Here is a 27344-nt window from a genome sequence, read left to right as displayed (position 1 = left end):
AAACAGAGCAGCAAATAATCAGCAGGTTTCCACAGCTGGAGTCCACCAAAAGCAAGAGGAAGCTGGTGGGCTCCAGTCTGGAGATATTTGGGTTTTGGAAACTCCCAGAGCCATGGGAAAATCACGAGGTCTCATATCAATGTTATCATAGCCCATTAAAAACAAGTTAGGCCGAGTACTGGGTACACTTTCTTGGCTTTAATTTTGCAACTTTCAAATGCTTGTGACTGTGAGCAGCTTCTCAGACACCACTGGCAAAAGACCTACGAGCCTCTTTCCTGGGACTCTGTTCTCATAACCTGAGCAGGTAACAAGGTCGCTAGATTTTGGAAGAGCTTTATGCATTTTTCAAAATCACCTGAGTTACTGAAGCCACTGGCCTAAGAGCCATCTTGTCCTAGGAAGAAACTGCTGTCTCGAAATCATGGGACTTGACTAATTTCATAGGCTCAGTGGCTTTGAGGCTGGCCTCCCCATACAATAAGGTGAATCCTAGCACCAGATCTGTCACAGCCAAATTGATTCATATGTTCATTCCAGTCTCTTAGATAACACTCAATGCCAGGTCTGTTCCTTCCTCAAGAGCTCACCAAATGTGCTCCTGCCTTTAATTCAAACAGCAATAGAGAAAGAAAAAGACTTACAAAGACAAATCCAAAACAATTAACAAAATGGCAATAAGAATATACATATTGATAATTTACGAAAGAGGAAAGAAAGAAAAAAGGCAAGACAAACAGCTGCATAAATCAGATAAGCACCTGTGTGAGAATACCAAGAAAGTTAAATTGAAAAGCTACATTATGTATGCATATTGTATGTTTTAGTCATTCAGAGTGATGTCAGAGCTGAACTCAAACCTTCCACAGAGCAGTCGCTAGTACACCAGTGCTGAGTTATCTGCAATCAAGCTCGTGAAACCCTTGGAAGGACAGTTAACAAGGAACACACCATTATGCTTATTTGGAAATTGAAAACATTAACTCATTCAATAAATGTTGTTTGAGCATGAATGGCAATCTAGTATAGTGATTAACTGAATGGCCCCTTTTCTGATATGTCACTTTGGGTGTTACTTAACTGTTCTATGCCTCAGTTTCCCCAGCTCTAAGATGGGGATAATAAAATGGTCACTTCATAGGCATGCTGTGAGGGCTAATGAGCTTATTCAGTTCTGCATTAACCTTTATTATTGTAAATGCCCCCGCCTTGGAGGAGACTGGATGGTCTACACAGGAGGCTTTGGAAGACTTTATTTACACTTGTGAACTTCACAGGTGAATTTATGGTGATAAAATTACTAGTATTTACCCTGGCTTCTTTTAAAAAAAAATCCATGTTTGAAGACTGTGGAAATAATTCTCAACTGGTAACTTTCATGTAGGTCTAACTGATAATTTTTGAGATTGGATTTTTATTTGGATTTCACATTTCATGGTTAATAAAGCAGGTAGCTTGGAAGTTCTTGGACAATTTGATTTCAAGACATCTTTTTCCTGAAAGAGTAAACTTTTTTTTTTTTTTTAAACCAGAGTCAGTCCCACATAGAAACAATGAATCCGAACACCAGTTTTTAGCTAAGCCTCTATTTCAAGTAAATTGCTCATATTTCATTCTCAGTGCTTGGAAGCTACTGGCTGTAACTCTAGGAGCAAGATCTCATAGATGATGGGGACATCTAGAGGCTTTTGTGAAAACTACGGGTAGCTTGATTCCTTAGCAAGCAAACTCAGTGCTACTCATGAATGGCCCAAGGACCAGTGGCACTGGCGTTGCCCTGGAGCTTGTTAGAAATGCAAACTCAGGCCCCAAACCTACTCAATCAAAATATGCATTTTAGCACAGTCTTTCAAAGAGAAAATGGGCACACAGCACCTTTATTGAGGTCATCTGAATGGGACCTAACTTAGCAATTAGACAACTTCCCTACCCCGCTGAAGGCCGTCAGAACACCATCCACCTTGAAAACAACCTTTGGGTAAAAATCAAGTCTTTATCTCCAAATAAATTTGGCATGTAAAAAGCAAACTCTGAAAAGATAAAATGAATGTTTCACAGCTAATCTATAAGCCAATGGCTCCTTTAACATCTATGAAGTAGAGCAACTGAGGCATCACAGTGGACTGAGACTTCCTCTCAAGAGGCAGGGCACACCTGATGAAAACCAAAGGAAACCCCTGAAGGGTTATTTCTGGTGACCCAGGTACTGAAAACAGAGTACAGGCCCAGGAAGCTCTGTATCTTGCACACATACGGCTTTGCATTTCTGGAGTCAGGGGTTCTACACACACCACATGTCAAGCCTGGATTGATCTCCCCTTCTTCCCCAAGGTAGGTCTGCCTACCTCTCACTCTCAACCTCCTGTGATTCTTTCCTGCTCCTTATTTCCACTCTAATTCACACGATTCCTGAGGCATTTGGTACTTCACAAGTAGTCTCTTCTGCTAGGACTATGGGCTCCTTGAAGGAAGGGACAGTCATTATCATCTTGATGGCCTCCAGCACAAGGCCCAAATGTCTACTGAAGACCAATACTTTACACACTGTGACTTCATTCTCTAATTCCCTTGGATTCATAAAGCGGCTTATCTTACAGAATTCACCCACGCTAAACCAGTGGTTACGACCATTCTTGTCTATTTTACAAAATGAGGGCTGCTAAAAATCAGTTTTTATAGGCAAATACAGTGGGTAAAATGAGCCCATAACAGAACCTCTCCCTCCCTACTCCCAGCTGCCTTTTCAGGCTTTAATACTGGTCTTGCTGGTATGCTTGAGAAGAAAATGAAGCCTGAAATCTCGCCTGGAAAATGATCGTATGAGGTGAGTCAGCGAGGAACCTGTTAACTAGGCTTTAGCCTCCCTTTGGTTTTCAAGTACAAGTGACAAAAACTGGCACAAACAAAAACGCTACAAATCAAGTAAAAATCTTGAGAACTCTGCTCAGTTGTCTGGTTGAGGTTTATGATGCTGCATTTCCATTTCAAAGTTTAAAAGTCTGGGTGTCCTAAGAATTATAATCAGGGCAGCTGGTCTTTTCTTCCAGGCCTCTATGATACTGTGCTGACAAGTTCTTTGGGATTCATAATTCTTTACCTCTAAAGAAGCTGCAAGAAAGAAGTTAACAATTAAATGAACAAAAGGCACCTAAGAATATCCTACTGAAATTCTCAGTTCAGTCACAACCTGATATGGGCCTTCTGAAGACTAGTGAGAAGTGTAAAGGTCTTATCCGTCGATTCTGTGAAACAATCCCTGTGGAAGTTTATGTGTATGCAGAAGATGTAATCTTCTGTCCCCTAACAAAACAGGAAATCGGAATTGAAAACAATGGAAGTATCCCGAACCGGGGTGGGGAGGTGGGGAAAGAATGAGGAAAAGATGGTACATCAGTACTTATTAAAATCTTTATTCATTTTCTTTCTTTCAGAATTGAAACCCATAGAACACATTAGAAATTTAGGTGCGTATCTGTCTTGTTTGGTATCTTACCAAGCACAACCTCTATTTGTGCAACAGCTCTGAGAGGAAATCCTTGGCAGATCAAAACAGAGGGTAGTGGTTCCTACACCTCTCTTTGAAGCAAATAAATTAATTTCCCAGTAAGTTATTCCCAGTTCCCCCCCAGACATTTTGTATTTGTGAGTAACACCTTAGTTCCTTAAAAACCTGTGGCAGTATAGTATCCAGCCCTCACCTTTTCAACCCAGACTTGAGGCGTCGAAGGGGGAAAGCTGGCCTTCCCCTGTACAACCATCTCACGAGGCTGGTCTATGCGCCTCGGGCGTCGGCCCTGGCTAGCACAGGAGGTGTTTGCTGAATGGATATCTTTATGTCACTTAGATTTACTCTCAGAGACTAAGAGAACCTTCTCCTAGCTTCAGGTTCTTCAGCAACAGTGTTTCCCTGTGTCAAAATAAATACATTTTTTTCTTGTTAGAATACATATATGACTATATATATACATATACCTTGACTCATGTTTCCTGAAGCCCAAGCTCACAAGACGACTCACATAAGACAGCTCACTGATAGATGCTGTTTACCATTATTTGAGGTGTGGTCAGGTAATGGTCAAACAAGAATACGGAAGCTGTGGAGAAGGGAGGGTGAAGGAACGTGGTGGATGGAAGGGGAAGGCCAAAAGCCTTTTTTTTTTTTTTTTTTTAAAGAAAGGAAAGGTTGGATTTCTTTGGAAGAACATGTTGCCTTCAGGTGACATGGAATTTTTGCCATGTATAGGATTCATCTTTCCCAAAATAATAGGATGTACCTGAATTCTCCCATTTCCTTATTAAATTTCATTTGACTTATTAATCCTGAGTGCAAATAGGGAGAAATGCCTTATTAATAAATTATTGAGCAATACTCTGAGTAAATCAGATCCTATTAATGTTTTGCACAGAAAATTATTTACCCCCAAAACCCATAATACAGCTTCATATTAAATAACAATTCTAGAATGAAACCTCTATACCCATATTCGCCCAAACTATGGAATATATATATTGGGTTGGCCAAAAATTTCATTCAGGTTTTCTGTAAGATGGTGTGGAAAACCAGAATGAACTTTTTGGCCAACCTAATATTTAAGAAGTGGAAGAAGGGGGGCAGGAAATGGTACTCAGTTCTGATTTTCTTAGTTTTATAATATTAACATGTACCCACATCTACCTTTAGATGTTAGCTAGGCACGCCCAGCTTAGGACTGATCAAAAACCCTTCCAATGACCTGTTTGATTATAATAGTCCTCGATTCTAAAAGATAAACCATCAAGAGGATAGCATTACAACACTTAAAAAAAAAGATATCTACCTCTTTTTTGAAACAGAATTTAGTGTTTATGAATTTTAGGGCTATAAGCTTATGGTTGGTTTGTTTCCAAGATTCTAACCGTACTTTTGCAGCTTAATCCGATCCTGACTTAGAACATAAATTTATATTCTAAGCATCAGTTCACACCACTCTATTAGCATAATTCTAACTTTAACCACTATACATCTGAACACCTTTTAAGATCATGAATTTTAAAATAGGGAAAGAGAATGAGATTATACATTTTCTGCAATGTTTGGAAAAAAGAATGAGGCATTTTTCAAAGCAGCTTTTCCTCCTGCTTTTTTCCTTAGCAGAATCTTCTGCCTTCAACATCATGAATAAAGTTCCCAGTTTGAGAACAGCTCTTATTCATTTCACTGGGGCATACTGAACGTATCACATGTTTGAAAGAAATTTAGTTCAGCTAACATTTACCAAGGAGAGCAGCGCTGACTTCCTTCTCACTGTCCCTCCAGCGGGCTCCCTGATGCTCTGAGGTAAGCACCATCCAAGGTATTCTCAAGCTCAAATGTGAACTTCCCTGGATGCACATAGTAAATGAGTTTAAAATTGGAATTAATGCTTCCTTCTGTTAACACTAGCTCAGTGTTTTGTGCTACTACCTGTCTTCTTAAATTCAATACCTTTTTAAAAATAACTCAGCCCATTCTGTGTACATCGCCAAATGTACATACTAAGTACAAAAGCATCCTAATTTCATGTTACTTTAAAGTAGTTATGGGGTACTCAGTTATCTTTCAATTTGAGAAAATTGGGGCATAAATTCTTAACTGTTTTTGAAAGGGTGGTTACCTAAAACTGGTCTCCAATGGCTGGCAGTAAATTTGTTCAACCACACTGTTTAAATATTAGTGTCTGCTTCACAGAAGTCAAAACTGGAACAGTCCCCAGACAAAATGCAGGAGAGAAGCACCCACCTCTGAGGACATGTGAGTGGGCACACACCAGGCCTAGTTTCCTCTGCCCTGTATTTTAATGCAAGTGCTTATATGTCAAATCGCTTTGGCAGAACACAAAACTAAGCCTGTTTTAGCAACTTGAAATTTGAAAGTGCTAATAGGAGACGGAAGGACAATACTACATTGTGGGTTCAGAACTCCAAACAAGATTAAATGATGAAATCAGGGTTTGACATAAATCAAAATCTTAAGGCTCTTCCTGGTAACCACCTTAATTTTAAGGCTCAGAAGGCTTAAAATCTTTGTTTCCAGCCTTCCACATGGCCCAAATCACAAGATAGGTCCAGCCACCAGCAGGATCTGAACTATATTATCCGTAGGAGCGAGCTGGCTTTTCTCACAAGAAAGGCACAAATAGGATCGCCAATCTCTTGGGAACAGCAGCTTTAATGACCAAATGCCTTGAAGACAGAAGTGGAAATTCATTTTAAAAATCAGGATGGCAGAGAAGACAGGCAACCTAACTCTTATTCAAGCTGTTATTTCAGTTTGCTTTGATAATTTGCAAAGGATTTGCCTGCTTTGGGCAAAAGGAAAAAAACGTCTCCATAACAGAATTGTGCTTGGGTTGTAATGGTAGGTTCTCCAGGGACACTTTTTTGGATTAATTTGGACACAATTATGAGAATGCAAATCTTACTTAGGTACAAGTCATGCTTGCTTTTATATACGTTAAGAACTTAAATACAGGGGAACCTGTTTTTTCACTAATTCAATCACCGCCTTGATTCTGGTTCTACCAAGCAGGTCTCTCTCTCTTCTTCCCTCCTTTAAGAATCATCAAAAGCACCACCTACTCACTTAAAAGCCCAAACATCTTTCCTGCTTTTGTCCTTCCTCTAATTCTATCTTAAAAACATAGTCCCTCCAACAGAGCATGCTACTTTGGCTTAATAGAATGCTGGGTTACTTGCTGCCACTCCTTAGGAAGCAGTAAAATTCCCAATTTGACTAGTCCTGGTAAAAAAGGACTCGAGAGATTACAAAGTGTTTTCGGAAAATCCACAAGTGTGGAGAAAGGATTATAAGGATGGACTCAAAACACACACTTCAGAACCAACCCCAACATTAACCTATTCAAATGTCACACCTCTAATTTGTCCTTTGGCATGAGAATTAATACTGACCAACTGTGATGCCCACTGCTAGAATGGGCATACGCCGAGGAAGTCAGAAGGTGGTTCAGCAGGTACAGCTCCGTGGTCTGAAACTTGTAGTCTTTGCTTCAACTTCTACTACAGCAAACACCAAAGAAATCCAAGGCCACCCTGTCCCCTGTCACCAGAACGTGCTGCTGGCCATTTCCAATCCACCTCATACCATTCGGAATTGATTGTGCTGTTTCTCTATCTTTGTAAAAAGAAGTTTCACTTATTTTGTGGAGAATTACAAGTGGGAGAGAGGCATCCTGTCTTCCACCAGCACTGCGTCCATCCCAAACTGGTCAGTGCACTGCTTCACGGTGGCCAGGACACTCAGGAGCCGCTGGTCCACAGCGTCTAGGTGAGGATCAGAGAGCACTGGGGAGATGGGGTCATGGGCCATGGCAGATTTTAAGGCAGACTTCAGCACACCATTCTTCAGGGAGTTCAGTCTGTTCCAGGTAGAAACCCGAATGCTGGGAGAAAAAAAGTTTTAGGACAGGTTACATAAAACCTCTCACTATCAAATGGAGATTAAAGCCCGCATGGCAGACAAAAGTAAAGAAATAATTACGTAAACTATCTCAACTAGAAAAATCATTTCTGTTTTAGAAGTAGCTCTACATTATGAGTAAGTAACATTACCACATTTTGATATTTCTTTCTCGGTAATTAATGAGAAATATATACAATATTTATACATGTTCATTGCAGTGCTATTTGTAACAGGAAAAATGTGAAACAATCTGAAATGTCCAACAACTGAGAAATAGTTAAATAAATTATGGCTTATCCATTCAAGGGAATACCATGCAGCCATTAAAAGCAGTTGTGAAAATTCAGTGGCATGGGGAAATGCCCATGATATAATATTGAGTCAGGGAAAATAGTTGGAGGGAAAACACTCTTTTACTCCAAATCTGTGGGGAAAGAAAATGTGTGTGTAAGCATACACACAAACATACACACGATTACAATGAAATCACTAGAGTGTTAACAGGAGTTATCCTTACATCTTAATAAGTAATTTAATTTCCTTCTTTTTATGTTTCTGAATTAAAAATTCTAGCATTAATATTATAAATAGAAAAAGTTTAAGGATATCTATTTTTCTCAATTATTTTACCAACTAAAGAGGATCTTTCATTTATCTTAGAAAAAAAAGTATTTACCTCCCTGTGGGTAATGTGAGAATTACTAGGTATGCATTAAAGTCTGACTCTGCATGAGGCAGGCAACTTGTTCTGCAACCATTTGAAAAGTAAGAAAGTAAGGATCTTCGGATAAAGCATGGCAGGGATGGACAAGCACAGAGGCAGTGTGGTTTTACTCTTCTGAAAAATACTACAAGTGCCTAGAGCATTAGAGTTCCCCCTGTGTGACGAAGGTATCACTTGACTGCCTCTCACAGCTCCAAATTCACTCTTCATATATGCCCTGCTATAATGGACAGAGATCCTTTAAGCATCTCTCCTCTTAGGCTTTCTCGGTAGAGGACACTGGAAGGAGACTGCAGAAGGAAGAGGTTCTCCAGACACTTCTGGCTGCTGTACAGTGAGTGGGTCAGTAGTGTGCGGGAAAGGTCATCAAATGAAACTCTGCCTTGGCCACATTCCCAGAACAGGCAGGCCCTCCATGATGTTGCAGCCTTGGCCTGGCTTGGTGATAACTTTCCTAAGGCCCTCCTGACATGGAAACCAGAGCCCCCAAAGCCACCCACCCATGCTGGTGCCCCAATTCCCTGTGCAGGCCCACAAATAAGCCTTGCCTGTAGCCTGGAGGGTTTCTACTGAGTTGTTGCTCTCTCGGTATGCCATGCTACCACCTGCTGATTGCCTGTACCCTGCCTGCATTCTGGAGGGCTGCTTCCTGCACTCCCAGCACCTGCAAACTAACACACTTCTCTGCTATTCAGTGGGCTGAACTACACCTTCTCCACTGAGGTCCAAACCCCAGCCTTGGGGAGGGGGATCCCCTTCCAAGTTTGTTCTTCATTGGGTACTCTCCCTCAGCTCTAGTTTTCTTTTATAGTCACTCTTGTATCAAAGAGTTTAATAATGCTTATAACTAAACTGTCCTGTCTAACCCACCATGTCTTTTCTATCTCCTGACTGGACCAGACTGATAGCACTATTAATACAAAATCATCTTCCTTCACAGATACAGGTTCTGACTGGATGTATCACTGCTTCCCAATATTAATGAAGATAATTAAGGGTTGCCTAGGTAAACACTTTCTGCAGAATACTGTTGTTATTAAAAAGAGAAAGAAAAGAAAAGTAAAACAGACCAGTTGCCAGAAGAGGCAGTCTTACATGATCAGTGCGTTTCTGGGAGCTGAGCAGTAGGAAGTGGTACTCCTGGACCTGCACTTCTGTGTAGCCAAGCAAGGTGGATCCCAGCTGATTCTTAGTGCCCATGCTTTAAAATCATACTGGCAATGAAGATCTCAAAAGGAGCTCCTTAGAGCCCAGTCTTTATCTCATTTTCTTGATTTACTTTTTAATTTCTTTGTTATCTAATATAGACTTTTAAAAAATCAATTACTAAATACCTATGGAGAAAGCTACTTTTGGTTTACACAATTTCAAACTGAGATAAGCAAACCACAGGTGGGTTGTGCTGTTGAGTGAGAGGACTTGAAACCACAAGGTAAACATAGTACAGCAACTAGGGGCATGGGTTGCACTAGATTTTGGGTGGGGGGGGAGTGAGGACTATATTCTGATATTAAAACAAAATGGATATACATTATTGGATAAAGTGAAAATTTCTACTCATACAAAACTCAAAATGCATTCTGAGCTTTGGGCTACACTGCTGTGGAAATCTTTCCCTGATCCCCTACAGCTCAGGATCTCCAGGGGGTTCAGGGTTAGAAAAGCATGAAAAGCGCTGCTCAGGTATTAGGAAGTTTTAAAGCCAAGAAAACTGATGTACTGTTACCTGAGCCTGGAAAGGAAGGCAATGCAGGCAAATGTACTTGACTGCGTAACTTACATGCAACACTGATAGAGAGGGGCAAGAATGCTTCTCTCATCCAGCGAGGGGTTCCCAAAGCTGAAAATTAAATGAAAACTTAGTGAATTAGGTGGAAGCACCTGTCCCCTTCTTAGCATCAAAGCAAGAACAAATTCTATAAGAAACCTGAATGTGATCCTGGATAATTTCATGCTCCCACAGCTCAAATCACTTAAATTAAAAATAAACAGGGCAGAGGATTAACCAAGATGGCGGAGTAGAAGGATGTGCTCTCACTCCCTCTTGCGAGAGCACCAGAATCACAACTGGCTGCTGGACAATCATTGACAGGAAGACCCTGGACTTCACCAAGGAGGATACCCCACGTCCAAGGACAGAGGAGAAGCCACAGTTAGACGGTAGGAGGGGCGCAATCAGAGTAAAATCAAATCCCGTAACTGCTGGGTGGGTGACTCACAGACTGGCGAACACTTATACCACAGAAGTCCACCCACTGGAGTGAAGGTTCTGAGCCCCACGTCAGGCTTCCCAACCTGGGGGTCCGGCAACGGGAGGAGGAATTCATAGAGAATCAGACTTTGAAGCCTAGTGGGAATTGATTGCAGGACTTCTACAGGACTGGGGGAAACAGAGACCCCACTCTTGGAGGGCACACACAAAGTAGTGTGTGCATCGGGACCCAGGGGAAGGAGCAGTGACCCTGGGGGAGACTGAACCAGACCTACCTGCTGGTGCTGGGGGGTCTCCTGCAGAGGCGGGGGGTGGCTCTGTTTCACCGTGGGGACAAGGACACTGGCAGCGGAGGTTCTGGGAAGTGCTCCTTGGCGTGAGCCCTCCCAGAGTCTGCCATTAACCCCACCAAAGAGCCCAGGTAGCCTCCAGTGTTGGGTTGCCTCAGGCAAAACAACCAACAGGGAGGGAACCCAGCCCCACCCATCAACAGTCAAGTGGATTTAAGTATTACTGAGCTCTGACCGCCACAGCAACAGTCAGCTCTACCCACCACCAGAGCCTCCCATCAAGCCTCTTAGATAGCCTCAACCACCAGAGGGCAGACAGCAGAAGCAAGAAAAACTACAATCCTGCAGCCTGTGGACCAAAAACCACAGTTACAGAAAGATAGAGAAGATGAAAAGGCAGAGGGCTATGTACCAGATGAAGGAACAAGAAAAAACCCCAGAAAAACAACTAAATGAAGTGGAGACAGGCAACCTTCCAGAAAAAGAATTCAGAATAATGATAGTGAAGATGATCCAGGACCTCGGAATAAGAATGGAGGCAAAGATTGAGAAGATGCAAGAAATGATTAACAAAGACCTAGAAGAATTAAAGAACAAACAAACAGAGATGACCAATACAATAACTGAAATGAATACTACACTAGAAGGAATCAATAGCAGAATAACTGAGGCAGAAGAACGGATAAGTGACCTGGAAGACAGAATGGTGGAATTCACTGCTGCGGAACAGAATAAAGAAAAAAGAATGAAAAGAAATGAAGACAGCCTAAGAGACCTCTGGGACAACATTAAACGCAACAACATTCGCATTATAGGGGTCCCAGGAGGAGAAGAGAGAGAGAAAGGACCAGAGAAAATATTTGAAGAGATTATAGTCGAAAACTTCCCTAACATGGGAAAGGAAAAAGCCACCCAAGTCCAGGAAGCGCAGAGTCCCATACAGAATAAACCCAAGGAGAAACACGCCGAGACACATAGTAATCAAAGTGGCAAAAATTAAAGACAAAGAAAAATTATTGAAAGCAGCAAGGGAAAAACGACAAATAACATACAAGGGAACTCCCATAAGGTTAACAGCTGATTTCTCAGAAGAAACTCTACAAGCCAGAAGGGAGTGGCATGATATACTTAAAGTGATGAAAGGGAAGAACCTACAGCCAAGATTACTCTACCCGGCAAGGATCTCATTTAGATTTGATGGAGAAATCAAAAGCTTTACAGACAAGCAAAAGCTAAGAGAATTCAGCACCACCAAACCAGCTCTACAACAAATGCTAAAGGAACTTCTCTAAGTGGGAAACACAAGAGAAGAAAAGGACCTACAAAAACAAACCCAAAACAATTAAGAAAATGGTCATAGGAACATACATATCGATAATTACCTTAAACGTGAATGGATTAAATGCCCCAACCAAAAGACATAGACTGGCTGAATGGATACAAAAACAAGACCCATATATATGCTGTCTACAAGAGACCCACTTTAGACCCAGGGACACATACAGACTGAAAGTGAGGGGATGGAAAAAGATATTCCATGCAAATGGAAATCAAAAGAAAGCTGGAGTAGCTATACTCATATCAGATAAAATAGACTTTAAAACAAAGAATGTTACAAGAGACAAGGAAGGACACTACATAATGATCAAGGGATCAATCCAAGAAGAAGATATAACAATTATAAATATATATGCACCCAACATAGGAGCACCTCAATACATAAGGCAACTGCTAACAGCTATAAAAGAGGAAATCGACAGTAACACAATAATAGTGGGGGACTTTAACACCTCACTTACACCAATGAACAGATCATCCAAAATGAAAATAAATAAGGAAACAGAAGCTTTAAATGACACAATAGACCAGTTAGATTTAATTGATATATATAGGACATTCCATCCAAAAACAGCAGATTACATGTTCTTCTCAAGTGCGCACGGAACATTCTCCAAGATAGATCACATCTTGGGTCACAAATCAAGCCTCAGTAAATTTAAGAAAATTGAAATCATATCAAGCATCTTTTCTGACCACAACACTATGAGATTAGAAATGAATTACAGGGAAAAAAACGTAAAAAACACAAACACATGGAGGCTAAACAATACGTTACTAAATAACCAAGAGATCACTGAAGAAATCAAAGAGGAAATCAAAAAATACCTAGAGACAAATGACAATGAAAACACGACGACCCAAAACCTATGGGATGCAGCAAAAGCAGTTCTAAGAGGGAAGTTTATAGCTATACAAGCCTATCTCAAGAAACAAGAAAAATCTCAAGTAAACAATCTAACCTTACACCTAAAGAAACTAGAGAAAGAAGAACAAACAAAACCCAAAGTTAGTAGAAGGAAAGAAATCACAAAGATCAGAGCAGAAATAAATGAAATAGAAACAAAGAAAACAATAGCAAAGATCAATAAAACTAAAAGTTGGTTCTTTGAGAAGATAAACAAAATTGATAAGCCATTAGCCAGACTCATCAAGAAAAAGAGGGAGAGGACTCAAATCAATAAAATCAGAAATGAAAAAGGAGAAGTTACAACAGACACCGCAGAAATACAAAGCATCCTAAGAGACTACTACAAGCAACTTTATGCCAAGAAAATGGACAACCTGGAAGAAATGGACAAATTCTTAGAAAGGTATAACCTTCCAAGACTGAACCAGGAAGAAACAGAAAATATGAACAGACCAATCACAAGCAATGAAATTGAAACTGTGATTAAAAATCTTCCAACAAACAAAAGTCCAGGACCAGATGGCTTCACAGGTGAATTCTATCAAACATTTAGAGAAGAGCTAACACCCATCCTTCTCAAACTCTTCCAAAAAATTGCAGAGGAAGGAACACTCCCAAACTCATTCTATGAGGCCACCATCACCCTGATACCAAAACCAGACAAAGACACTACAAAAAAAGAAAATTACAGACCAATATCACTGATGAATACAGATGCAAAAATCCTCAACAAAATACTAGCAAACAGAATACAACAACACATTAAAAGGATCATACACCACGATCAAGTGGGATTTATCCCAGGGATGCAAGGATTCTTCAATATACGCAAATCAATCAATGTGATACACCATATTAACAAATTGAAGAATAAAAACCATATGATCATCTCAATAGATGCAGAAAAAGCTTTTGACAAAATTCAACACCCATTTATGATAAAAACTCTCCAGAAAGTGGGCATAGAGGGAACCTACCTCAACATAATAAAGGCCATATATGACAAACCCACAGCAAACATCATTCTCAATGGTGAAAAACTGAAAGCATTTCCTCTAAGATCAGGAACGAGACAAGGATGTCCACTCTCACCACTATTATTCAACATAGTTCTGGAAGTCCTAGCCACGGCAATCAGAGAAGAAAAAGAAATAAAAGGAATACAAATTGGAAAAGAAGAAGTAAAACTGTCACTGTTTGAGGATGACATGATACTATACATAGAGAATCCTAAAACTGCCACCAGAAAACTGCTAGAGCTAATTAATGAATATGGTAAAGTTGCAGGATACAAAATGAATGCACAGAAATCTCTTGCATTCCTATACACTAATGATGAAAAATCTGAAAGAGAAATTATGGAAACACTCCCATTTACCATTGCAACAAAAAGAATAAAATACCTAGGAATAAACCTACCTAGGGAGACAAAAGACCTGTATGCAGAAAACTATAAGACACTGATGAAAGAAATTAAAGATGATACCAACAGATGGAGAGATATACCATGTTCTTGGATTGGAAGAATCAACATTGTGAAAATGAGTATACTACCCAAAGCAATCTACAGATTCAATGCAATCCCTATCAAATTACCAATGGCATTTTTTACGGAGCTAGAACAAATCATCTTAAAATTTGTATGGAGACACAGAAGACCCCGAATAGCCAAAGCAGTCTTGAGGGAAAAAAATGGAGCTGGAGGAATCAGACTCCCTGACTTCAGACTCTACTACAAAGCTACAGTAATCAAGACAATATGGTACTGGCACAAAAACAGAAACATAGATCAATGGAACAAGATAGAAAGCCCAGAGATTAACCCACACACCTATGGTCAACTAATCTATGACAAAGGAGGCAAAGATATACAATGGAGAAAAGACAGTCTCTTCAATAAGTGGTGCTGGGAAAACTGGACAGCTACATGTAAAAGAATGAAATTAGAATACTCCCTAACACCATACACAAAAATAAACTCAAAATGGATTAGAGACCTAAATATAAGACTGGACACTATAAAACTCTTAGAGGAAAACATAGGAAGAACACTCTTTGACATAAATCACAGCAAGATCTTTTTTGATCCACCTCCTAGAGTAATGGAAATAAAAACAAAAATAAACAAATGGGACCTAATGAAACTTCAAAGCTTTTGCACAGCAAAGGAAACCATAAACAAGACGAAAAGACAACCCTCAGAATGGGAGAAAATATTTGCAAACGAATCAACGGACAAAGGATTAATCTCCAAAATATATAAACAGCTCATTCAGCTCAATATTAAAGAAACAAACACCCCAATCCAAAAATGGGCAGAAGACCTAAATAGACATTTCTCCAAAGAAGACATACAGACGGCCACAAAGCACATGAAAAGATGCTCAACATCACTAATTATTAGAGAAATGCAAATCAAAACTACAATGAGGTATCACCTCACACCAGTTAGAGTGGGCATCATCAGAAAATCTACAAACAACAAATGCTGGAGAGGGTGTGGAGAAAAGGGAACCCTCTTGCACTGTTGGTGGGAATGTAAATTGATACAGCCACTATGGAGAACAATATGGAGGTTCCTTAAAAAACTAAAAATAGAATTACCATATGACCCAGCAATCCCACTACTGGGCATATACCCAGAGAAAACCGTAATTCAAAAAGACACATGCACCCGAATGTTCATTGCAGCACTATTTACAATAGCCAGGTCATGGAAGCAACCTAAATGCCCATCAACAGACGAATGGATAAAGAAGTTGTGGTACATATATACAATGGAATATTACTCAGCCATAAAAAGGAATGAAATTGAGTCATTTGTTGAGAAGTGGATGGATCTAGAGACTGTCATACAGAGTGAAGTAAGTCAGAAAGAGAAAAACAAATATCGTATATTAATGCATGTATGTGGAACCTAGAAAAATGGTACAGATGAGCCGGTTTGCAGGGCAGAAGTTGAGACACAGATGTAGAGAATGGACATATGGACACCAAGGGGGGAAAACTGCGGTGGGGTGGGGATGGTGGTGTGCTGAATTGGGCGATTGGGATTGACATGTATACACTGATGTGTATAAAATTGATGACTAATAAGAACCTGCAGTATAAACAAACAAACAAACAAAACAACTAATACTAAACTTTCATTGGGTTATTTGTATGGAAATATGTTAATATAAATGTTTCAGACATTACATGAAATTTCTAAAAATCTTATATCTGTATTTGTATGGAAATATGTATGGAAATATGTTAATATAAATGTTTCAGACATTACATGAAATTTCTAAAAATCTTATATGTTCTGGTATAATGTTATAAGTAATAATCCTAGTTATTACTTTAAAATGTATATCTCAGAAATAACTAATTTTCTTGTCAACTGCATTATTATGAACTTTCATCAAATCTTTAACTGTGGTCATTTTTAAGTCTTTTGTCATTTACAGACAGTTCTGGGTGTACTCTGATGCTTTTGCAAATATGTTCCTATAAAAGGGTTTCATCTTCAAGAAATTCATGGAAAAGACTGACAAGTACAGGTTTCTGGTAACTGACTGTACTGCTGAACTGAATGAATAAGCATTTTCAGAACTCTAATGGAAAACTGATGAACTCATAAAAGTGCTAACAAAAGATCAAGATGAAAAAAAAAATTTAATTACATGGGACTGAGTGAACTGATGAGGATGAGTATAATTTTTGTGACTTTCTGTCTGAATTAAAAAAAAAAAAATCCCACAAGGACTCAGAGGCAAAGAATATACAAATCAATTTTCACTGCAAAGTAAAGGAGCTGTTACAGTGGAGGATTACTGGACTGAATGTTAATATTATGACATAGTATGAGTGTGTTTCAGGTTTGGTAATTGCAATCATTGTTGCTTTTGTTGTGGTCATCCATGTACAATGCTTGGTGTCAGTCTATTTATCTCTTGTAAAAATAAAATACAGTGTGTGTGTGTGTGTGTGTGAAAAAAAATAAAAATAAAAATAAACAGGGCATGACCAATTAGACACAGGATTCCTAACAGCTTGTACTGCAGCATCAAACAACAAATATACTCCTTTACAAGGATCCTTTCTCCTGCCAGGATATTGCAAGGTGTTGAAGCATAACCATCGTAACACGGTATGGGGTCCACAGACCAAGGGAGAACCTGAAGACCCCCAAACCTGAGAAGGTTTTAAGGGTATGCAGAGAAATAAAGGCTACTGATATCAGGTTCTCGCAAACAAGCAGGTCATTACCTGTAAAAAGAAGTTATACTTGTTCTACTCTAATATTACCAATCAGAAAAAGACTTAGATTATCGTATTCCCTACAAGAAAGTATATGGTCAGATTCAAACTGGAAAAACTGCTCACAGAGGCTGAGAAAACAGTGATTCAAAGCAGATGTAAAAATGCTCTTAGTAGGGGCTTCCCTGGTGGCGCAGTGGTTGAGAATCCACCTGCCAATGCAGGGGACACGGGTTCGTGCCCCGGTCCGGGAAGATCCCACATGCCGCGGAGCGGCTAGGCCCGTGAGCCACACCTACTGAGCCTGCGCGTCTGGAGCCTGTGCTCCGCAACGGGAGAGGCCGCGACGGTGAGAGGCCCGCGCACCGCGATGAAGAGTGGCCCCCGCTCGCTGCAACTAGAGAAAGCCCTCGCACAGAAACGAAGACCCAACACAACCAAAAATAAATAAATAAATAAAATTCAAAAAAAAAAATGCTCTTAGTAATTCCGAGTTAGAAAAGGAGAACTGATTCTGGAAAAACTGTCAACCTTCCACTCTTTTCCTGGATGCTCACCTTAATAGCTGGAGGGTCTGGTAGCCCTCAGCACAGTGCAGGCCCTCAAATAATAAAAGGCAAAGGCAATTACTTCAACGTGTATTTCCACAGCACACGATCATTTTTACAAGTAACGATAAAGATATTCAGGAACTGAAAATACAGTATAAATGAAAATGAAATACATAGCACTGGCCACTACCTGCTTTGCTGGGAATGGGAGAGGCAATGTTTGCAGGCCTCTCACTCTCTGTAGCTGCCACCCCCTTTCATGGAGTATGAGGCACCTGGTGCTCAGTATGAGGTGATGGCCTCCTTAGCAAATGCTGTCCAAGCATTCTTCACCGAGTATCCATGTCTCAGCTTATTCTCAGCAACCAACATTAATAGTGACTCATCTTCTTTATCCACTCGAAAGAAGATGTGGTACATATATACAATGGAATATTACTCAGCCATAAAAAGGAATGTGGATGGATCTAGAGACTGTCATACAGAGTGAAGTAAGTCAGGAAGAAAAAAACAAATATCGTATATTAACACATATATGTGGAACCTAGAAGAATGGTACAGAGGAACCGGTTTGCAGGGCAGAAATAGAGACACAGATGCAGAGAACAAACGTATGGACATCAAGAGGGGAAAGTGGTGGGGGTGGTGGTGATGGTGCGATGAATTGGGAGATTGGTACTGACATATATACACTGATGTGTATAAAATGGATAACTAATAAGAACCTGCTGTATAAAAAATAAATAAAATAAAATTCAAAAATACAAAAAAACAACCAAAAAAAAACCAATAGTGACTCAGAGCCTGGACAATTCCAGCTCCAAGGAAGTATTCTATTTAGCAAACATTTATTATGTGTAACTAAAAGTGTGGCACTTAATTGGGTACCATGGAGAATGCAGAGTGCAAACTGAAAATACAATGTGCTCTTCAAATAGCTCAGACCTAAATGAGGACATTCCATTTATTCAAAATTAATAAAATTGTCTTATTCAAGATAAAAGTAACTTGTCTTTATATACAATCACTAAGCAACTGCTAACTAGCAATCACTAACTGCTCTCCTACTCATAATAGAAAAAATCTGGGCCTAGACTGCCATAAAAATAGCAAAAACATCCTATCAAATAAACTAATTTTTTAAACTGTATGAACCTTTGGATAGAATAATTTAACAACAACTAAATTTCATGTTCCGTTAACTATGTATTTCTCAAGATTCTAAACATCTTAGTCAAGAAAGAATGATGTAAGTAGCAATAAATAGAAGACCTGATTTCCAGTTGTCTGTGAAGAGAATCATACTCTTTGACTCTTTGAAAAAAGTGAGTTTTCCACTTTTTTAAAGTCCTCAGATCCCTGAAGGTGAAAGGAGTACAAACTCTGAACAAGTTGGAAGGATGGGTGCCAATGGCAAAGACTCCGAGTGGAAACAAGAAGGATGCCTTCTGTTGAGCCTGCTCTGGAGGTTTTCCAGGGTACCCTAGAAAGCATTCTTCTTGTCTACACAGGACCCCTAACTGACAAGGAGAGTCCTGCTGGTCCTACCTTTTGGCATTATCGAGAAGGATGAGCATACTAGCGCCTTCATCGTCTTGAAAACTCTCGTAGTGATGGCGGTCAGCATTGCCAATCAGGTAATCAAAGACAGCTGTATCAATGATGTCCAAGAGGCGAGGGCCGGAGTCATAAGGGGATGTTTTCTTCACAGCGTCACAGTAGCTCTCATCATACTCCCACCTGGAGGGAAGCAGCAACACCAGGGTTGTTTACTGAGTGCCAGCACCACACATAACAATGTTTAAAACACAGAGAAGAGAGAGTCCCTGACTAGCAGGTTTCCCCCTGAATCCCCCATAGTCCTTTTTAGTCTTGGACAGAACCCTGGCTCCTACACAGGGTTGGCACCTGACCAGGCGCAGGAGAGAATGAAGTAGTGGCTCACAGGAGCATTTACCTGGCTAATTTGCCCTCTCGGTAAGTCCTGCCCCATGGGTGTCGGTGTTTCTGTAGAGGCCACACATCTGGAAGCCAAAGCGTGACAGACCCCTCCATCGTGTCTCCATCAGCACAGGCTGGCTCTGTTTCTCGGCAATAATAACATTTCCCATAGAAACAAGTATTATTTCCTAAAGGAGAGAATGGAACCAAATACACTTACAGAAAAAGGATGACTCCAAATTCTCCCCAAACAATGCAGAAGAGAGCAGCTCTGTGTGAAAACAAAGATCCTGAGCTTATTTTTAAATCTTTATTTATTTTCTGTATAGGAAATAAAAGCACATGGTGTAAAAAAATTCAAAAGGTACAAAAGGATATATACGAAAAAGTCAAGTCCCCCTTTCCCTCTCTGTCCCTTCTACCCAATCTCTCCCAGAAGTCAACTACTGTCACAAGTATCTTTCTGAACTCACTTTAAGTAATGTCCTCTTCTCCTTCAGCAGGACTGACATTTTGGCCAGAATGCCCAGGGGAGGGAGAGAGGGAATGTACAAGGCCAAACCATGGACCAGGACTTTGGTTACATACGGAGTGGGGAGTGGGGTCTAGAGCAAGTGAGTAAACAGACTGAGGATAATGGGAACCAGGTTTCTCATAGATGGAGAAGGGAGTTTAACATATAAAAAGAGAGAAGGCCAGAGTAAATCCTGCAGTGTTGAATTAGAATTGGAGATACTGGTTTGAATTGATGGTTTTAAAACACAGAGATATAAAAGAAAGTACAAATGTTTGTGTGTGTATATGTATGCATATATATACATACACATGTATATATATACATATTTTGCCCCCCTAGAAAACCTGGAAACAATAACACTCAGGTAGTAATGAACACACTCACATATCAGTTTCTAAATGTCATTTTAATACTGTATTAAAAGGAACCAGGGCTCCTTGGAGAAACAGATGACCCCTAGAGCAGGAGCAGGGAAAGTACAAGATGAGCCTGGGTCATATTGCTATGCCAGCTGTAAGGAGGCACTCAGAGAATGACGGGGACATTCCAAATGACACAAGAGACAGTTTGTAGGGGCTCCCACTGGCCAAATCTGGGATAGTTTGAGCATCAAATAATAACAGTAACAAATTGTAACTGAGTAAATTAAGAGTCTACGTGTTCATAGTGATATAAATAAATAAATAAGTAAACAAAAGTGGGGCAGGGCCGGGAGTTCTACTCATCAAAAGAATGGCAACCAGTAAGTCTAGAAGAAATGACAGAATTAGCAAATCACCATTTGGCAGCTATCAGAGTAGTAACTGATTCGGGTAAGAATTATCAATGAATTCTAAAACTGGTGGACAAAAGTTTGATGAGGATAGAATATTTATATAGTTTTGAGTTTCTCCCTACAAAGTACTCAGTAATTACTTATTAGTAAGTATAAAATACTGGAGAAACCTTGCAGACACTCACCATCTTAATCAAGTGATGAGTTAACATCACCAGCAATGGGACCAACATCACGTGCCTCCGGATATGATGCACTGAGAAGTGAACAATAGCACTTTGCTAGCATTTCCACCAAAGTTTTTAAATCATGAAGAAACATCAGACAAACGTAAACTAAGAAATATTCTAGAAAGTAACTGGCCTGCACTCTTCAAAAATGTCAAGGTCTTGAAAAACAAGACGAGTGAGGAATTGTTTCAGCCTGATGGAGGCTAAAAAGACATGACAAGTGAATGCAACTGAATACAGTATCCTAGATTGAATCCTGGATGTACATAGGCCATTACATGGACAAGTGGCAAAATCTGAATAGGATCTATGGATTAGACAGTGATATTGGATCAATGTTCACCTCTTGATTTTGATGGCTGAATGTTGTTGTGTAGGAGAGTGTTGTGGTAGTTGGGATATACTCACTGAAGTCTTAAGGGAGCATATAATGCTGTAATGGATATTCATGTCTGCAACCTGTTCTCAAATGATTCAGAAGTGTTAACAATTGAGGAATCTGGGGGATTCTGGATCATTTCTGCAACTTTCATGTATATCTAAAATTATTTCAAAATAAAAAGTTAAGATAAGTAATGCTTTCTTTGCCCTCCACCTCTACGAAATAATAGCCATCAAATGAGCTAATTCCCTACACCCAGAAAACCTCACATACTCCTTTAATGATAGTTTATGTTCTCATGTATATGTGTCCTTGAAGAGACAAACAGCACTCAAACTTTTTAGTATTTCCAACCTCTGGCATAGTACACACTAAATAGAAACTAATCCACTATATACCCACTCACAAAGCTGATTCTATCACTCTCCATTACTTTACAAACTTTTCTAGGTAAAGAAGATTTGAACACTAATTGGAAGATATACCACATTTATTTTTTAATTATAAAAATATAAACTTGTAAGTTTAACTTGATCCATCAGAAATACCAACGGATCTTTTAGAGGGTAACTAGGTATGACAATTTTAAAGGTCATAAGAAAAAATAAATAAGAACTGCTAGAAAATTGTTAAAATAACTGCAAAGAGAGGGGACTAGACCTACCAGATATCAAAACATAGTATAATGCCTCAATAATTAAAACATTATAGGAGACTTCCCTGGTGGTCCAGTAGGTAAGACTCCACACTCCCAATGCAGGGGCCGTGGGTTCAATCCCTGGTCGGGGAACCAGATCCCACATGCATGCTGCAACTAAGAGTCTGCATGCCGCAACTGAGAGTCCGCATGCCGCCAGAAAGATCCTGAGTGCCGCAACGAAGACCCAGAGCAGCCAAAATAAATAAATAAAATAAATATTAAACAACAACAACAACATTATAGACCAGCTCATAAACAGATTTAATGTCCAATGGAGCAGAACAAAAAGTCCAGAAACTAAAGCTAAATAAAGAAACTAAATAAAGAAAATTTACTACAGGGAAAAACAAGAGACTCTTTAACAAATGCTATTGGGACAAATGATAGCCATCTGGGAAAAGAAAACCAACAACAGTGGAGCCATACTTCATTACATATACCAGAATAAATTCCAACAATATCAAAAACTTAAATGCAAAAAATAAAACTATAAAGGTACTAAAAGAAAAGAAAAAAAGCAGAATTCCTCCATTATGTTGGAGTGAGCAAGGCTAACTATGATTCAAAATCAGAAAATCTATCAGAAAAGATGGACTGATTACATTAAAAACAAAAAGTTTCTGTAAGGCAAAAAAAAAAAACCCAAAAACAAAACAAAACACAAAACTATAAGCAAAGTCAAAAGAAATTAAAGAATTGGGGAAAATATTTATATCTCATATCACAAAGGGCTATTATCCTTCTTATGTATGAGCTCCTGTAAATCGACAGGACCAATGACAAAGCTAAAAATGAGCAAAGGGGACTTCCCGGGTGGTGCGGTGGTTAAGAATCCACCTGCCAATGCAGGGGACATGGGTTCGAGCCCTGGTCCGGGAAGATCCCACATCCCATGGAGCAACTAAGCCCATGCGCCACAACTACTCTAGAGCTGGTGCTCTAGAGCCCGTGCTCCACAACAAGAGAAGCTGCCACAATGAGAAGCCTGCGCACCCCAACAAAGAGTGGTCCCCGTTCGCTGCAGCTAGAGAAAGCCCGCTCGTAGCAACAAAGACCCAACGCAGCCAAAAATAAATAAATAAATACATAAATTTATTTTAAAAAAATGAGCAAAGGATATGCAAAGACAAAATACAAATGGCTCTTAAACAAATAAAAAGATGCTACATGTGAAACAAACAAAACCCGAAGTTTGATAATACGTTGTTGTTGAGGCTAGGGGGGAAGAGGCATTCTCATACATCACTGCTGAGAATGTAAACTGATTAAACATCTATGTAAAAATGTATGTGCCCTTTGACCCAGCACTTCCACTTCTGGATATATTTGATCATGTATGAAATAAAATATGTACAGGGTAATTTTGGGCAACAGTGGTTGTAAAAACAAAATACTGGAACTTTTATGTCCAACAAGGGCTTGGTTAAATGAATTATGGTAGATCCATGCAATGGAGCATGCTGTAGCTGGTTAAAATAAAAAAAAAAAAGAAGAAACTCTTTACATGAGATAATAGAAAGATTTCCAAGATGTATTACATAAAAGAATAAGATGCAGTAGTATGTACAGTATGACATATGTTGTATAAAATAGTAGAGTTAAATAAAAATATATATTCATATTTCATACAAAAAGGACATAAAGAAATTACTAATAGAGATTACCACTAGGAGGAGGGAGAAGGAATGGTCGGATGAGAGGAAAGCTTTTCACTGTAGTCCTTTCGGTATTTTTTTAAAATTGTGAGTTGTGGGAATGTATTACTGATTCAAAAAACATAAAAAAACAAAACAAAACAAAACATTGCTTGGTGTAGGAAACCTGTTGCCTATGTGACAAAATCCAAACTTCTGAGTTTGGTAAATAAGACCCTTTATAACCGAATGGAGTCAGGTGTACTGGCTAAAAGTGCAATCTAAGGTCAGATTTGTGGGATCAAAATATAGACTCTAAATAGTCATTAGACTGCAAGACGTTGGGCATGTAATTTCACCTATCTAAGCTCCCTCTGTAAAACGGAGATAATATAACAGTTCTTCCGCCCTTGGGTTGTGAAGAGTGAAAGAGACAATCCCCAGTAATGCTCAGCACAGTGCCTGACACATTGTCAGAGACCAATCAATGCCAGCTATTAATTATGAATAATCTGGTTCCAATCTACCTTTCCAGACCTCAATATTCCGGTTTTATAGCCATGAACCTGAGGCTCTGAATCTTTCACTATTTCCTGGATGCGCCAAACTTTTAAAACTGGTTTTCTGATGACCTCGATCTCCATGCTGTCCTTGGATGAACTACCACATATGATAATAAAATCTATAGCTCCAGCCCACACTTCTTGCCTAAGCTACAGATTTTAGCTCCGAAATAACTAGTCAACATTTACTCCTGGATGTTCCTGTCAAGATGAGATTCTGCACCCAGTTTCACTGTGTGTGGGTTTTCCCCCACCACCAAGCAATTGTTGGACACCAGCTGGGTGTCCTAAAATTTAACTTAATTCTGACACTATCTACCCGGAGATAGCATCAGACTCCACAGGTTAAGGGCTCAGTCCCATAGGACTGCCCTCCACTTCAGATGCCAATTGCAAGTACAGGTTGTCACCTGTGCTTCTGACCAGCTGGCTATAAATTAGAGGTTCCTATGAGCCCCTGTTTGGGTTTGATTAATTTGCTAGGGTAAAGAATATACAACAGGGAGAGGACAGTCTCTTCAATAAATGGTGTTGGGAAAACTGGGCAGTCACATGCAAAAGAATGAAACTGGACAACTATTTTATAACATATACAAAAATTAACTCAAAATGGATTAAAGACTTGAACTTAATACCTGACACCATAGAACTCCTAGAAGAAAACATATGCGGTGAGTTCCTTGACACTGGTCTTGGCAATTATTTTTTGGATTTAACACCAAAAGCAAAGGCAACAAAAGCAAAAATAAACAAGTGGGACTACATCAAACCAAAAAGCTTCTGCACAGCAAAGGAAACCATCAACAAAACAAGACAACCTACTGAATGGGAGAAAATATTTACAAATCATATATCTGATAAGCAGTTAGTATCCAAAATATATAAAGAACTCATACAACTCAATAGCAAAAAAATAATCCTATTAAAAAATGAGCAGAAGATCTGAATAGACATTTTTCCAAAGAAGACATACAAGTGGCCAACAGATACATGAAAAGGTGCTCAACATCACTAATCACAAGGGAAATGTAAATCAAACCAAAATGAGACATCACCTCATACCTGTTAGAATGGCTATCATCAAAGAGACAAGAAATAACCAGTGTTGGTAAGGCTGCGGAGGAAAGGGAACCCTTGTGCATCACTGGTGGGAACGTAAATTGGTGCAGCCACTGTGGAAAACAGTATGGAGGTTCCTCAAAAAATTAAAAATAGAACTGGCATATGATCCAGCAATTCTACTTCTAGGTATTTATCTGAAGAAAACAAAAACACTAATTCAAAAAGATATCTGCACCCCCATATTCACTGCAGTACTATTTACAATATCCAAGGTATGGAAACAACCTAAGTACTCATCAATGTATGAATGGATAATGAAAAAAAAATGTGGTATATATACAAAGGAATATTACTCAGCCATAAAAAAGAATAAAATCTTGCCATTTGCAACAACACTGATGGCCCTTGAGGGCATTACACTAAGTGAAATAAGTCAGAGAAAGATAACTACTGTATGATCTCACTTACAGAATCTAAAACAAAACGAAACAAAACAAACCCAAGCTCACAGATACTGAGAACAGATGGGTGGTTGCCAGAGGCTGGGGGGTCGGGGGGTGGGAGAAATGGGTGAAGGGAGTCAAAAGGTACAAACGTCCAGTTATAAAATAAGTCATCAGGATGGTGACTATGGTAAATAATACTGTACTGCATATTTGAAAGTTGCTAAGTGAACAGATCTCAAAAGTTCTCCTCACGAGAAAAAAAAAAATTCTGTACCTATATATGGTGATGTTTGTTAACTAGACTTATTGTGGTGATCATTTCACAATATGTACAAACACTGAATCATTATGCTGTACATCTGAAACTAACATAATGTTGTACAATTATACCTCAATAAAAAAAAAATTTGCTAGGGCGGCTCACAGGTCTTGGGAAACCAGTTTACTCCCTAGATTACTGGTTTATTACAAAGGACATCAACCAAGAGCCGATGAAGAGATACATAGGTCGAGGTCCTGAACAAAGAAGCTTCTGTCTTTGCGGAGTTTGGGGCCTGGCATGGTGGCACGTGGAAACTTTTGGTTCACCAACCAGTAAAGTTCCTCGAACCCCGTACTATCGGAATTTTTATAGAGGCTTCCTTACGTAGGCAAGATCAATTAGTAACTCCAGCCATGATCAGTTATTTCCAGCTCCTCTCCCCTCTCTGGAGAAGGGGCAAGGGTACGGGCCTGAAAATTCCAAGCTTCTAATTATGGCTTGGTCTTTCTGGTGAACAGCTTCCATCCAGGAGGCATCCAGGAACCAACCCAGAATCACCTCAATAGAATAAGATATGCTCCTAGTGTTCCTATCACTTAGGAATTTACAAGGGTTTTAGGAGCTGTGTGTCAGGAACTGGGGACAGAAGCCAATATATCTATTTATTATTTTACACAAGGAAACAAAATATCCAAAATTAAATTCATTATCTTCCTCTGCTCCATCTCCCTAAGTCTGCTCCTTTCTATATATTCCTAAGATAGCTAACAGCTTCATTATACACTTAGTCATCCAATCCAGAAATTTAGGAGTCATTTTTAACTTTTTCCTCTCTCTCAATTGTCTCACTCAGCCCAAATGTTCACCAAATTCCTTCCATTCCAATTCTTGAGTATCCCCTAGATGTCCAGGTTTTAGTTTGGACTCACTGCATGTGCATTTACTACAACAGCCCCCAAGGGCTCTCATCTCAGCTTGCCCTTCCCAATTCATCCTCCACAACGCTGCTACAATTAGTTTTCTAAAACTCAAATCTGATCTTTCCACATTCAAACTCTTTTCCATGGCCTCCCAGTGCCTAAGGAGAAAATCTTTACTTCAGCTCAACTACACAGTCTCCTGAG

The 27344-nt window shown here is 39.5% G+C and overlaps 1 protein-coding gene across 2 annotated transcripts in view; it reads right to left on the bottom strand.

The window, feature by feature from the left end:
* Positions 1-3394: 3394 nt before the first annotated feature.
* Positions 3395-27344, bottom strand: part of FAM20B (FAM20B glycosaminoglycan xylosylkinase) — a 48502-nt gene continuing 24552 nt past the window's right edge. For both annotated transcript variants that reach the window (XM_068541312.1, XM_068541311.1), the window contains exons 5-8: positions 19666-19837; positions 19257-19448; positions 9943-10002; positions 3395-7418 (exon numbers count right to left, since the gene is read on the bottom strand). In XM_068541312.1, coding sequence (XP_068397413.1) covers positions 7187-7418; positions 9943-10002; positions 19257-19448; positions 19666-19837 — 656 coding nt within the window. In that variant the 3' untranslated portion in view covers positions 3395-7186. The remainder of the gene's footprint in view (positions 7419-9942; positions 10003-19256; positions 19449-19665; positions 19838-27344) is intronic.

The sequence above is a fragment of the Eschrichtius robustus genome, chromosome 3 (genome assembly GCF_028021215.1).
Source record: "Eschrichtius robustus isolate mEscRob2 chromosome 3, mEscRob2.pri, whole genome shotgun sequence".
In the NCBI taxonomy this organism is placed as follows: Eukaryota; Metazoa; Chordata; class Mammalia; order Artiodactyla; family Eschrichtiidae; genus Eschrichtius; species Eschrichtius robustus.
The sequence above is the reverse complement of the archived record's forward strand: the minus strand, read 5'-3'. Positions and strand labels throughout refer to the sequence as shown.